Source organism: Buteo buteo, chromosome 10 (genome assembly GCF_964188355.1).
Source record: "Buteo buteo chromosome 10, bButBut1.hap1.1, whole genome shotgun sequence".
NCBI classification, from domain to species: Eukaryota; Metazoa; Chordata; class Aves; order Accipitriformes; family Accipitridae; genus Buteo; species Buteo buteo.
In genome coordinates, this window is record NC_134180.1 from 10,098,776 (window position 1) to 10,114,106 (window position 15,331).

The 15,331-nt window shown below is 42.1% G+C and overlaps 1 protein-coding gene across 2 annotated transcripts in view; it reads left to right on the forward strand.

Moving 5' to 3' along the window:
* Positions 1 to 1,305: 1,305 nt before the first annotated feature.
* Positions 1,306 to 15,331, forward strand: part of ABL2 (ABL proto-oncogene 2, non-receptor tyrosine kinase) — a 49,876-nt gene continuing 35,850 nt past the window's right edge. For both annotated transcript variants that reach the window (XM_075038568.1, XM_075038569.1), the window contains exon 1: positions 1,306 to 1,581. In XM_075038568.1, coding sequence (XP_074894669.1) covers positions 1,398 to 1,581 — 184 coding nt within the window. In that variant the 5' untranslated portion in view covers positions 1,306 to 1,397. The remainder of the gene's footprint in view (positions 1,582 to 15,331) is intronic.

The following is a 15,331-nucleotide window of genomic DNA, read 5'->3' on the forward strand; positions in this document are numbered from 1 at the left end:
CCTATTTTAAGCAGAATTATTATTGCAGCAGGGTGCAGTTTGAGTGCATGTGACAGTGTGGACAGCATTTCAGTAGCACCTCATGACCCTGGGAAGGTAGAATGACTTCAGAATTCCTGTTGCTAGGAGTTTCATGCAAGAACACTGACTTTCATGGAGCTCAGAGAGGAGCTTCTCACCTTCCCACCCCAGCACAGCCACACAAAGGTTGGTCTGGCCACATGTTGCTGTGGCTCCTCAGAAGCTGGCTGGCTCTGAATGTTACCAAGCCAATTTGTCACTGTCATGTCAGTTCTCAGTGATGTGGCGAGGGCATCTGAGATCAGCAGCATTGTGGTTCATCCACGATGAAGCAACACTGCCAAAGCATTGCTGAAATAGTAGCTAGCATGGAGAGCAAAATACTTCCAAATGCCTGGGTCCTCTCAACTGCAACAAACACCACTGTCTTTTAAGGTGAAACCTCTTCCCTTCTCCCTTGAATTGGAGAGCCTTATGCTAATATTTAACAGTGTACCGGTTAGCTACAGAACAGACTGTACGTTCAGCCACCCAATGACAAGACGCTGCTGCCAACCATGCCTGGCCACCAACATGCCTGATGTTATTCACACAGCATGCCTTCCTCTTCCTCCACGCCCTTGGCCAGGAGAGCAAGTCCCGGCAGGAGCCCAGGGAGCTCGCCCGGGGGCCGGTGAGCCGTGGAGGAGGAAAACAGGCCCACCACTGCTCCCTTCTGAGGGCCGGTACGCAACCCTTGGCTTCACATCTCACCCCTGCTTGGGTTCGAAGGCAAACCAGCCTGGCTTTGGCCTACAGGGAAAGCATGTTCACGGGGCCGGGGCTCCGCTTCGCCATGAGCGGGGCAGCCTTCGGGCCGGGGCCGGGGCTCCGCTTTGCCATGAGCGGGGCAGCCTTGGGGCCACGGCCGCGGCCTTCGGTCGGGTCGCCCGCGCCGGGCCTCAAATCGCGGCCAAGATGGAGGGACCCTCGGCGGGCGCAATCCGGCAAGCAAACCGGGCTCCGGCTCCGTGGGTGCTCCCCCGAGGCGCCTGTCCCTGCCACGGCCGCGCCGCCCGTGCGGCCCTGCGCGGGTGACTGTGCGCGACCGCGTGTGCCGGGGGCGGTCTGGGCGGCCTCCCTCGGAGGACCGGAGGTGGCTGCGGGAGCCGCTCTGTCCCCTCTCTCCCGGCGCTCTGTGGTTTAAGATGGCGGCGGGGGCTGAGGGGGCGAGTCCGTGAGTCCCAGGCCGGAGCGCCGCGGGGGCCGGCGGGGGCGGCGAGGCGGGCGGGAGCCGCCGGGCCGCGCCGGGGGCGGGGAGGAGCGGGAGGCCGCCTGCCGGGCCGGGGAGCGGCGGCGGCGGCATGTGAGCGCGGGCCGCGGCCGGGAGCGCGGCGATGGGGCAGCAGGTGGGCCGCGTCGGGGAGCCGGGCGCCGGTCTCCAGCACCAGCCGCCGCCTCAGCACCAGCAGCAGCCGCGGGGACTGCGGGGGAGCAGCGCGGCCAGGCCGGCGGGCCGCCGGCGGGAGGCGGCCGGGCGCACCGCCGAGGGAGGAGGCTTCAATATCTTCACCCAGCACGGTGAGGGGCCGGGCCGGGCGGGAGGGGCCGGGGCTGGGGAGGGGGGGCTCCCGCCTGCGCTCGCCCCCTGCCAGAGGGTCGGGTGGGGGGCTTGGGGAAAGGGACGAGATCTCCCTTCCTCCCTCCCTCCCTCTTTTGTTGTTGTCGGTTTCACTGGGGGAGGGGAGAGCTGGGGGAGCTGGCGGGGTGAAGGAGAGGCGCCTCTCGCAGGCGGGGAGAGCCGGGCAGCCCCTGCCGCAGCCGCGTCCCGGGGGATGCTCGCCTCGGCCCAGCCCGCAGCCTGGCAGCGAGGTCGGGGCCGGAGAAACTTCCCCCGGAGCTGGGGACAGGGAGGGACTGCCCGCCCTCCACAGCAGAAGCGAGGTGGCACCACCGGGAATCAAAACTTGCAGTGCTTGGTAGCTGTCAAGGCGGCGGTTCCTAGCTCTGGTTTTGTTTACAAAGGTAAACGTTACATGTGCTTTGTCTTTCTGTTTACTGAGGCGCTTATAACTCGCCCGTCTAGATCTGTAATTCTCTGTTGCTATATAGCTCCTGACAGAGCAAACGATTTTGTTTTGACTGGGGTATTACAGCTGCCATCCGATTCTCATCTGAAGTTTTTGCCTGTCTACTTCTACTCTTATTGCTGTAAACTGATACCGGAAATGTTTAATGCAACATGATTAGTTTCTGTAATCTCTCTTAGGAGAACCCCACAACTTCAAATCCCCCTTTGTAACTATGTGGTTTTTTATTATATCTATTTGGCAACGTCTTAATGCAATGCACAAGTTTTGGAAGGTACAATCAACCGAAACCTGTCTGCCTTGACAAGCATGTTGAGAATAGGTGCGTGGAGGCACCTCTAATCCTAAAGAACTGAATCTGCTATGGAGAGCTGGGCTGGTTTGGCTTTAGGTGGCGAGAGATGTCAGTGTTTATGGAGCAAGGCTGCTTCTGACAATACATATTTTCTTTTGCTCAATAGAATGAGCATAGGCAAAAAGATTAAGGAACATGCAACCAGCAGTGTAAATGTAAATATCATCTGCTGTGACTGCTGACAAGTAAGTATCTATCAAAACAACAGCGCAGCACTAAATCTGGTTCTTAAAATCTCAGTGTTATCACAGCTTTTGAGTTCAGGGAGCAGCATCAACTTTAAAACCAAAACAGAACTCTGTGCTTGCTGAAGTGCCTGACCTGCTATTACTACGACTAAAACTAAGGATTACTATTTTATTGCATCTTTCAACCATAGTATCATCAACTGTCACCTTTGTATTTTTGTACTTTAAAAGGCACTTTGGCAGAAGAATTACTATAAAATAGACAAATAATGTAAATTCACAATGTTGGGAACAGATCTTGGAAGTTATGCACGTACCCCACTTCTTTCAGTACGCTGAAGTCTGAGTCTTTAGCAGCAGAGCAAAATTGCTGTGTAGACTGCTAAGTGTGACATAGCAGGCAAGAGCACTCCTGCTAATGACAAACTGTCTATCTTTTTCTGTTTTGATACCAAGATGGCTATTTGGTTCTTGCTCTCACAAGGCAAGGACAGAAAGGATGTTTGTGGGAAGCATGGTACAGCACGTGGGGACATGCGATTACTTCAGAATAACACAGTTAAGACTGACTCAAGCGCATCTTTTCATTTATTGCTACACGTTTTGGTAGTAATTTAGTACAGCATCCTGAACAAATCCTTCTAGCTCCTCCCTCCACCCTGCTACATTTTAAAGGTAGAAGGTAGGGGGAATTATTTACATGTAGTGGCAGGGAAATGGAGAGAAAAATCTTTCTTAAGCATGCACACACACTAATAGATAAATTATGCGCTCTGCCAGCCCTTCTGCTCTGTCTTCCCTAGACCTAGAAACAAGAATGAGCCTGGAAAGCCGACACGCTCTGAATAAAACTGTTCAGTGGCATATAAAAAGAACATTTCTCTCTGATAACAGTGTCTGTATCTTTTAAAATAATTACTGTTTATATTGCTTAGGTTATCTGCTTCAGCAGTAAGGTAATGGATATCATTTTACTTAGGTTTTTGTTGCTTCTGTTATTTTCTTTGCAGATTGTAAAGGAAGATGTGTCTATTGAAAATAAGATACAACTTTTTATTCTTTTAGGTTATATAAAAGGGGTGGGTTTTTTTGGCAACCCAAAGAGTTTTAGGGCAGGCTTCAACCTCCTATCCCGTCTTGGTGAATACCTCAGCCGTGTTAAATTGTTCCCTGATTCCATCCACATTTTACTAGAAGTGAGTGAACAACTCATTAATAATCTGTACCAAATGCTAGTCAAAGTTGGGTACCTATTTAAATACTTGTCTTGGGCAATATCCAAAGATTTTTGTTGTATTCCTCAATCTGAAGTTTACTTCCTTTCTCCGAGAAATTGTTTCTTGTGATCCTGACTCCCCTGGTCTGAGAGAATTTTTTTTCTCTCAACTTCTGTTCTTATTTTTCATTTACTGACCTTGTTCTCCTGTTTCACTTAACCTAGCTTTCTGCTAGCTTTCTTTTAAGTGCTATGCTTCTTTTGCTGAGATGCTGTGGTTGCTGGTGATATGACTTGATCCAGACTCCTCTTTACTAGTCATTTCTTTCTGAACCTGAACCTCCCATCCTGTCTCTAGGACATGTATTCACAGTGTATGAAAAGTGATGGAAAAAGCACAAGATTATGGGCTAGCACTCTTGGACCAACGACTAAACCAGCCGTCAAAGGATGAGACTGGATTATCTACCTTCCTTGGCTTTCCTTGATAACAGTCATTGATGGGAGGAAGACAACCTGTTGACTGTGCTAGACCCTTACAGGTATAAATCCCTGCCTCAGCTCATGTTGGCAGATTTCATACCATACTGTGCCAGGAGCGATGTGAACCTTACTCAGTACTCTTGCCAAAGTTCATTTTGAGGGGTTGCTTCTTCTGGATCGTTTATGAAAAGGATGGAAATAAACAATGTTTTCAGCCTCAGACCCATTTTGAAGAATAGCTTGTGTCAAATCAATAAAGTGTAAAATCGTTTATGCTAGGCTACTGAAAACCTGAGAAGAGCATTTTTACGCAATTAACTTGAAGTGTAGTTGTCCTTGAAAAATGGAGAGATTGAGTTGAACCAGTTTGTCCCAAATGTGTTTGCTGTGTTACAGTTGTGTAGGAGAAGCACTACAGGTATACAGGCACTACCTACTTCAGGATTTATTTTTGGAAGAATCAAGGAATTTGAAGATGTTTTCTGTTTTATGGAAAGAACAAGGAAATCTGTATTGTGGCACCCCACTACTCTATCATGAGAACAGACATCTAGACTCCTGGGGGTTTCAGCTCACCATAGTATTGAATTCTGTGAGCACTGCTGTGAAGTTGAACAGAAAAGTCCTAAGTGAGCAGATATACTGGCATGATTTGTTAGCCATGGAGCAGAGTTCTCCAAGATAGAAAAGATAGTCATGGATTTTGCAGCCCTTTGCAATTAGCCCGTCAAAGTGCCCCATTGCCAGCATTCCTAGCACGTAATGTGTGACTTATAAAAGCAAGCAATGGATCATCAAGCATGTTGGTTGCTAGTAATGTACTAGAAAGAGTGTAAACAGAAGGATTATAAAACACTTGTGTTCCCACGTACACTGCATCAGAATTGACTAGTACCACAGGGACAACAACTCAAGAGGGAGAAGCTGTAGCAAACACTAGTTATGATCAAATTCTTACAGTTCAGTGCAACCAGAAAAGAAGTACTTGGTGCCATTACAGGATGAGCTTGCTTTCCCTTTCAGAGAAGGAATAGGGGAGAGAACAGTAAAGTAGGTTATCTACTTACCCTTCCAGTAGTTTGTTTGAGGGAAGGGGTACAACTGATGACAACCAACAACTTCCAAGTTGCATGGGCTCTGCTTGGTTCCTTGTGTGACCTTTGAACAATGACATGCTCTAATTTTCTTTCTGAAGAGCAGTGATAACTGCCTACTGTACCAAGATATTCTTTGGAATGGTGTTAGTATGCTTTTCATCTCCAAAAAGACTTGCTGAGTGTTGTAGAAAAGGTTCTGCAGGAAAATCAGATTATTTAAATCCTGGCTGGGAAGCCTTTGCAATACCTGTTTGCAATACTGCTACAGTTGCCTCGGTGATATATTTTTGGGGTAGCGGAAGACTGCCACACTTGAGCTTTTGATCCAGCAGGCGCAGGACATTTGTTCCCTGTTTTGTTTTCTAGAGGAGGAGTTTAGCAACCTTTTACTATGTGTATCAAGGTCAGGCAAGATAAGCCTATACTTTTAAAAATAAAATTATCATTAAAGCTCCCCTAAGGCAGTTGGAGTGCTATGCCACATGATAAAAACATTCTAAAATAGGAAGAAGCATAAATAACACTATCCCTTTGAAATTCAGTGAAACTGAAGGGCTGGATGCAGGAAAATGGAAAGAAGGAGAGAGAATAGGGTCAGTTTAACAACTGCACTTTGTGGACTGCCTAAAATGTTCCTTATTTTTCATTCCAGTGAAATGCAGCAAGCTCGGGTCAGAGCTACTTGCCTGCAGACTTTCCTGTCAGTAAATGCCCTGTACAGATGGAATATAATCATTGTATTCAGTGCCTGACTCTTTGTACTGTAAATCAGAAATCTTGTGGGACCTTAATGTGTAAATAACTCTTAACTAATTATTTGGGGAATAAAAGGTAGTTCAGCTAAGTGTCTAGAGGAACATCTCCTGTAGAACATGAAATTATAGATGTGTTCTCTATTGCATCATTCTCTGTGATATCTAGGTTATTCCTGCAGGTTCAGTTGCATTCAATACTCATTTTTATACCTTGTCTTAAGTTGGGATTTTTGCATACTGTATTTTGCAAATGAGAGGACTCTACCAACTTGATGGGAGGGACAATATAATACAAACTACCAATCTGTTATAATTCCTGGCGTAAGTATATTTCCTATGTACTTTTCGCATAGACAGGGGAACGTAGTCTGAAGAAGGTAAGACTGATATAAAGTTACTTCAAAAGACGTTGGTCAGAACTAACTTAAATCAAATTTCAAAGCCCAGACAGATCTCTGATTTCTCAGTTCTCCCCATGCAGCAGATGGTGTGGTACAAGTTGTTCTAGCAATATTTCACAAACTTGCTATTGCTTGCAAGTGCAATGTTTTGCAAAAAAAAAATTGCGGGATTTTTTTTGGAAATAGGGACATGGCCAAGTGAGCAAATCAGTGGAAAGTGGATGTATGAGCTATTGCACACAAAAGCAAATTGTCACAAGTGGCTTAAATAATCTTTTTTAATCTAGCGGGACTGACAGCTCACATACTTAGAGTTGGAAGATAGTTGGACTATCTCCTAGAGGTGCTGTAGCAGGGTTGGCTTCAGGAATATTTTATGGCTGGTACTAATTACAGATTCTAGGACAGTAGGCTTGAAATCATGTTTTCACTGGTGTTCAGAAGTGACCTGTTCTGTGACCTACTTACTTCAGCATATGTCATGTTTGTTTGTTCTTAAAGCAGGCCAGTCCTCGCTGAAGTCAAATCATACTTTTTAGATCTTTGTTTTATAGATGAAGCTAGGTGATAGTTAGCATGATTTATTCTAGCCCATTTCTCTTAGTTGTCACAATTTAATGTTTCCATTAATAATACTTATTATCCTTAAACTGCCTTTTAAGTACTGCTGACAGCTGACTAGTTCACACTCATAAGAAACGATGTTAAAATCCAACTAATATAAAAGAAGAAACAGCAGTTCATACTTATTCCAGTAGGGATGCGTGTGAAGGTTATTAAAAATAATACAGTTAGGTTTTATTTAGTGACTTGCTGAGTTCTTTTTCACCTGGTTGTATTTCAAAAAGTCAAGGATGGATGACTACAGACTAAAACCTCACCTACATTATAACTGTTTCAGAATCTGATATCCTAAACCACTGCTTGCCAAACGGTTAGTAGTTCTTTCAACAGTGTGTAATTATGAATGATGCAAAGCTTGGTAGCTGTAGTGCAAATGGCCCCTTGACTGGGTTTGCAGGTGAATCTACAAAGTAAGCATACAGGTTTGTTCTTAACAGCATTCAGAAGAGTATTTACTGGTAAAGAAATATTTCTCGTCGTCGTTTGAACCACCAGCAGTCTCTTTCCCTCAACACAGCAGGAAAGAAACAAAAGCTTGAGCTGAGTGGGGTAAGGCTGTTGACTTGCTGGGTCTGAAGTAGTGGTTCTCTCACCATTACTGCATCATCCCTGACATTTCTCTGGTTTTGTGGTTATGAAATACTTTATTTTAAAGGCTGATCTTGGTATTATCCATTGAGATTATTCTCTCTAGAATAAGTGACTGTTAGAAAACCATTGAGGCTTCCTGTTGGTAACACTGTAAACCACAACAACAAAGCTTAGTTATATTACCCGTATCTGCTTAGGAAGTTTCATGTGCTTTGAGGGCTTTCCATAAAGACATGCGCATCTCCCAATATGATTGCTTATCTGCAACTGTGTATAAGTTAACTTTTTAATAGGTGGCTTTCAGTATCAGCTAAAGCAGCACAGGAATTTAAAAAAACAGTCCAAAAATAACTTGCCTGTTTTGAGGGGGAGACAAAGATGCACAGAAGTACTTCACTGAGAACTGAACTGGTTTTATTTCAATCTTCTAGTCCTCTTTAAAGTCCATTTAAACATGTTTCTTTTAAGACTGAACTTTTTCAAGAAATTCCTTTCCTCTTCTCCTGTCCTTCCCTCCCAAATGTTGTCCTTAGGATCTCAGTCATACTATGATACTTCTATTAAAAATAATTACATGCATTAATAAACTTGGAGCTTCACTTATGTTGATTTGAAAGTATTCTATGATAATAGTAATGTGAGAATTGGGACTACAATTATGTAAGAAAAGTAGCTCTTCAGAGAATGAAAATTCATTTTCTCTAGGACAGTTCTGCATTCCCTCATCCTTTGCTAATGTTACTGGTTTGGATTTTGGGCTCTTCCCTGGTTTGTTTGGTGTTTTTTTGTTGTTGTTTTTGTTATTTAATACTAAAGTGAAACTGAAGTAGCTGCTTCTTGCTATAAGCTATACATGGCAAAGGCATAGGCACTATCTCTTGCTGCTGTTGGGGTCAAATTAGGAAGCAAATTAGAGGACAGAAGGATGAGAACATTCTGGATTTGTGACCCTATGCACCTCCCAGTCTATTTCTCCTTCCTTTCTCCTATGATAATCCCAACAACAAAGCATCAAGTATGTCTTTGCTGTTCCTACTTGTCATCATCTCAACTAGGATATGTAGGATGAACAACTATGGAGAAGAGTATCTCCAAAAAGACAGATAATGCTGGAGAGGAAAGAACGGGAATAAGGAAAGACTGGAAGAAGAAAAAAGAGTAAAAGATGATCTTGCAGCTTCTCCCTAATAGTTCATTTCGGTACACAGGAGATTGTATTTTGACTGTTCAGCCTTGGAGATAATATTTTAAAATGAAATCTTGGGTATATTTAATAATTGTTGAATGAGATAGGTGGGCCTTCTAAACTGATCTATAAGATGTTAGAAGTAGCTTACTGACTGATGTCCCTGTAATGGGCAGCGTACCAGTTGGGGGATTTCCCCACATAGACTGGAATAGAATGGACTTTTTCAGTTGGAAGGGGCCTAAAACAATCATCTAGCCCAACTGCTTGGCCAATTCAGGGCTGACATAGCTGATGACTGATACCAGGCACAAAGAGATGAGGAGTTCAAAGCTCCTGGAGCGCAAGCAAATGTTAATTTGCAGGACTGTTTGTTTTCAGAAGGAAAAACTCACCAACAAGACCTCCTCCTCCTGTTCACTTCTTACTAGAGGTAGAATCAAGCACCATTGAATAGTGAATACACATATACACTCTTTAGAGTTCACTTGTGGGATTTACAGTGAGTTGGCATAAGATACCGATAATCACTTTTGTTGGAGGTTAAGTGTGCTCAGCACCATTACTAATTTTGAAACAGGTGTCAGGCTTGCTTCTGGTTAAAAGAAATGATATTAGTATTGGCTGTTATGGTGGTAGTATGTAGCAGAGTTCATGAAGCGTTCCTGTTTTCCAGATTCCGTGTTCAGTTAGACCCATAATTTTTGGAAAAGTTGACTGTAGAGAGTAGTGTGCCTGTAGAGTAGACACACCAAAACATATAGGAATTGCAAAGTGAAGAAACACTTCCTCATCACAAATCTGTGTACACTCCAACATGGCCTAGCCTAGAAGCTTGTTTAAATATTGTCATATCCAAGTAGATTAGTATTACCTCCTACATTTACCCTAAACATCAGGGGTCTAAAAGGTGTTTACAGAGCATGGATCTGTTTTCTAGACAAAAACCGGAAATATTTGTACATTTTAATTTTGTAGCCTCCGGATTGTGAAGATAACCCTTCAAACCCAAGCTGGAGTGTAAATTAATATAATGAGGCCTTCCTTAGCTTACAGGGTCAACTCAGTTTCTCAAGATTATTTCAAAGCCTTTGCTGCTCAGGGTTCATTTTGCTAACCAGCAGTGTCACAGAGTTAACAAGACTGTTCAGTTTTACTGCTGCTATTCAGAAACCTGTGGGAGGCTGTGCAACTGATGAGAATATCAATTTTGTGTTGCTGCTTAGAAAAGCCAAGAGCAGAAGTAGAGACAAGATACAGCTATGCTAGTATCTCTGACACTTACTTAATAATAGAAGAAAACTAGAAAAATTATTTAGATAAGCCTTGAAGGGATTTAAAAAGAAATAATTTTAAAGTGTTATTTCCAGTCCAGCAATCTAGTATGTCAGAACTTGCCCATTAATGAAACTATGGTGACTGTTCAGGAATAAAAGAAGTCTGTTTATGCAAACTTTTTCAAAATTGATACAAGTTATGTCATCTAGGAACAGTGAAATAGAGTCGCCTTAGAGATCTGAATAACCTTGAAGATCTTTCTAAGTAGTGGCATAGCTTCCTTCCTCCATTAAGTCACTGGGTGCAGCAGAGCTCAAGCTTATACTGTCCTGAGCTGGATTGTGTAAGCATGGACTTACTCACTGCTTGTGTTTACTGCAGTTTTTTTCTTAGAACACAGGTTTTAATTGTAAAGCTTTCTTTATGTCCACCATTCACTTCAGTACAAAGGAAAGAGAAACAGTATCCTTTGTTCGAGAGCTGATTTGTGGTTCCTTTTCTCCTACAAATTAAGTTTTTTCATCTATAAACTGGCAAATAAAAAAATTCTGGCAGCTCTCAGGCTCAGATTTAAGGTACTGAAGTTAAAATGGCAAGTTCTTAAAATTTGAACTTTAAATTGCTGAATGTCCCACATGTGCACTTAGAATATTGTTGATATTAATAGAGTCAAGTCTCGGTAAAGTTACACTTAGAATGGCACCTTGATCAAGACATAGAGGCTGTGGTATAGGCAAGCCCTTAAACAGATGCTCTGAAAGTTGGTTTTTTGATCACTTTGTGGTGATATCACTCAATTCTGGTTTGTTTTCAAACCTCGTTTTTTACTGACTGGATTGGCGTTAAGTAAGATACAATGAGCTTTAGCATTTGTGGCGGTAACGTGCATAAATAGTGAGAGCCAGCTCTCTGCAGGCCCTGGAGAATTCTTGCGCTTTCTCCTGACTAGGAAGATGAGTGGGGGTTTGGTAGGTTTTGTCCTCTTTTTTTTGAGGCAGAGAGATGTATTCAGCTTGGGGGGGATATGAATAGTGCTTTTGTAATTGATAAAAGTGTGAAACCTGTGCTCTGGCTGAATTACCCAGTGAAGCACAGCAAAATACTTTTCCACTAATCACAAATTGTATGCTTGTTATTCAGGATGTTATTTGTTGGTTTTACTTAATTTTGATTTGTAGCTTTTCTTTTTTTTTTTAATTTCCAAGAGTAAACAGAGAAAGCAGAGGTACTTTATCAGACTAAAAAGGCTTTGTCTAGAGATGATCCTTAGAATAAACAGGAAAATGGTATATAGTGTCTTGTGGTGCTAGTATTTCAAGTTATATTTCGTTTTTTTTCTTCTGGATCTCAAAATATGTGGATATTAAGGTTTGCAACATAGCTGTGAGGAAGGAGCTGGTTCTTCATATTAGAAGAAACAATATTTTTTTGAGTAATAAATTTGAGTCTGATATGAACTATAGAAGAACAACTAGCCCACTTCTCATAATTTTTTTCTTCCAGAGGTGCATTTTATGGCTTAGGATTGATGTGCAATATCATTAGATGCTCAAATGATGATTTGAGTAGCCTGACATAGCTATCTTGTGAAACAGAAGTCTAGCAGGTTTAATTCTTGCTTTTGTCATAACAGTACTAAAAACGTTTTGTCAGAATTTTTTTTCAGTTTCTTTTTTTAGATCATGATAGTTAAATATATTTAACTTCTTTAGGGGTAAAATGTTTAAATAGGGCACTGCCCTCTAAATCAGAGTCATTTAATTGTGTGGTAATTCCTGCACTTTAGCGCCTAGTTAGAACTACAGATATGCTTTGAGACGTTGAAACAGGCCACACGCTTAAGTCTCTCAAAGCTAAGCTTGTCTGTAGTCTTGTACAGAAGTTTTAATTCTTTCTTATTTTGATGTGACTAAGTCTGTATAGCTTCCATCTATTTTTTTGTCAAATGGTTAAGCTAAATTTGAATAAGACACTTGGTGTATGTCTTGCCATCAACACACAAGCTTGCACCATGATAGTAGAGGTGCAGTACCTTTTTCTGTGTGCCTTGTTAGTGTTGGAGGCAAAGCATATAACTGCTTCTAGGTGCAGCCTAGCTCTAGAATAAAGCTCAGCCGGCCTCTCAGTACCTGCTCAGCTACAGGTGGATGGACTTAGCCCTGGTATTATACTCACTTGCTTTGCAGGCTATGGAAACTGGCATGCCTTAAGGCAACAAAATTATAGGCTATTTAGACTCAGGTGAGCTGTGCTAGTTTTCTTGCTTTACACAGGGGAATGATATCCCCAGGTGCCATTATTTAGCATGTTTTCTATTGTGCATCAGCTGTTACAGAACTACATTGCAGCTGATAGGTGTGAAGCATTGCCAGTAGGTATTTTGTTCCTGAACAAGAACACCACTTGACTACAAGGAATCTCTTAGACAGCTTTTCCACTTTCTTTAGCCTTCCCTTCTCCACACAAAGCTCACCTTGTGATGTCCGGGCAGGGAAGCAGGCTTTGAAACACGCGCTGCATTGTCAGCGGGGAGCAGGTGAGTATGAAAGAGCACAGCCTGATGCTGGGCAGCACACAGGGAGCTGTATGAATTTTAAAGGTAAAGATCTATGGCAGCTGCTTATGCAGAGCATGATTTTCTAGGCTACCACGAGAGGGTGCTATAATGCTTTGACTTAATTTATCCATTGCTTTCTGTTAGGAAAAGTGGAGGGTTTTTTTCTACATTACTGTGTTACAGCAAAGAGTGTTTTAAGTAACTTCTGGTTTATGAAAGCAGGCAAGAGCCACATATCAAAAGGCAGATGTAGCCATCTTAAAATTTATGGGAATACATGTTTATTTTGCTTTTGCCTTTAAAAGCTGAACTGCTTCCTTTTGAATTTTGTTTCTGTTGGGCTTTATCCTAGATAACTTCATCTGCTAGTAAGAGAGGTTTTCCAACTTGTTTATGTGTAAGTATGCAGGCAAACTTTCATGCATGAAAAGACATAAAATCTGATACTTCTGCTAGGTAATCTGAGCCCTCAAATTAAGAGTCACTTCTCATTGCTTCTGTGCACTTCTCATCAGTAAAATGGCAATAATACTTGCTTGGTTTATGGAGATGTTTAGACTTACCTTTTGCATAAACAAACACAGAAAAGCTGTCTGCAGGCTAAATGTTCAGTCATATACTTGTGTCTCATCCTGCAGGCTGTTAGAGAAACATGTGTTTGTTGTGGTTCTAGCCTGTATTTCAAAACACTTGTGGCATGGTAATAGAACTGAAAGAAGGTTAGTGCTTGTGTTAATTATTTGATTTGCCTCAAAATGGAAGCTCAAAGTAACTGTGCTTTGCTGAATGCTATCTATCAAACATCCATAAAGAGGCTGAAGCTACAGTGAATTAGCAACAGATAGAGAACTTTGTTATACTGTCTTTGGTTGTTTAGCAGTAGAGCAATACAAACAACAGTGAATTGCAGTAAGAACTCATGTAGTTGGGTTATTGGCTGGGAGACAGGATCTCTGCAAAGAGATCCCAAACCTGATGTTTAGGGTTTAGGCATGTAATACAAAAAAATAAGATCACCTGACACTACTGTGGTGTTCATCATTGATTGCTCAGCTGTGGGGTAGTTGTTACACTAAATTGGGATGTATTTGTGTTTTTCCAAAAGTGACTTACCCCCTTTAATACTAATCAGTGAAAGGCCACAGTGAAAAAAACACATTAATCAGTCCTAAAACAGACTACTAGAAAGGAGATCTGAAAATCTGTTTAAAATACAACCAAGACAGACTTCCTGTCTTGCATACTATCACATAAAAGCAAAGGCATGACTGCTGGTATGGTGTAGCTGTCCTTTTTTTCTTACCCACACTTTCCTAATTTCTTACAAGGTTGAGATCTTGCGTGTATTTCGGGCCTTGGCATCTGGCTTTGTTACGTCCACTCATCCATTATTTCTTCTTACAGAAAGACAAAAACACTCTTCATCTGCCTGCAAGGAGGAGGGCTTGGTTAACTTTTGAAACCATAAAAGCTGTTATAGAAGCAGCATCTTGGTTTGTTAATAGAGAAACAGGCTTTAGTATATAGAATAAACTGCTCTGGTACAGCTGTGCTTCATAGCACCAAACTGAAGGTTACCTTTCCAGGGATTGCTCTTGTGCTTTTAGAAATTAGATAATGATCCTGTGGGTTGAGAGCAAATGTCATTCCATGGTGAATACTGTGTGAAATGAGGTTGTCTGAGGCTTGAAGGGAAACAGAATTTAATGTCCAGGAATTGGTGCTGGTGACAAATTAGGAAGAACTATTTCCTTTCCTATGACCATTTAGCATTCTTACTCAGCTGCCTGTATCTTTATTTGGAACCATATCTGTTCTGAAAATAAAAGAGGTGATGCACAGTATCTTTCTACGTGACTCTCTCTGTTCTTGGGGAAAGAGTTTGTTCCCAAATTCCTTGCCTTTGCTGACAGACAAAGGATGTCAGCTCTACAACCAGGAATACAGACATGCAGGAATTGAAGAAAATGGTTTCTCCCCATGAAGGTACCATCTTTGTTTAAATATAAAAAAATGAGATATTGGAATGAGTAAAAAATCCTGCAGTTAAGAAAACTGTTTTCTGTAGTAGTTAACTATTTAGTCTGATTTTTTTTTCCCCACTGGTAGAGTACTAACTTTATAAAAGGAAGACAGTGTTTTATCATACAGATAAGTGAGAGGCATGAGTACACAGGATGGTTTATGAAACAGGTCTCTAGCAGAACTACTGACCCAGCACCCTTTCCACAGGACCATGCTTTCTTTTCCAAGTTTGACTGTAGAGGCTTTCTGTTGTGCTTTCCCCATGACAGATTTTCTTCCCTTTTTTGACGCTTGAACTTAAAGCTACTTGGTTTAATCCTACTTCAACAGTGTGAGGAAGTGTAGCAGTTTTTGTTTAGAGAACATCAGTAGTTGAGACAGTAGCTGTTTTCAAAGTATTGTATGTCTTTGTGTTGGAAGTGTTACTCATTAGTTAGATACTGTAAGAATTTTGTAACTAAAGCTCTAAGTATTGCACTTTAGGA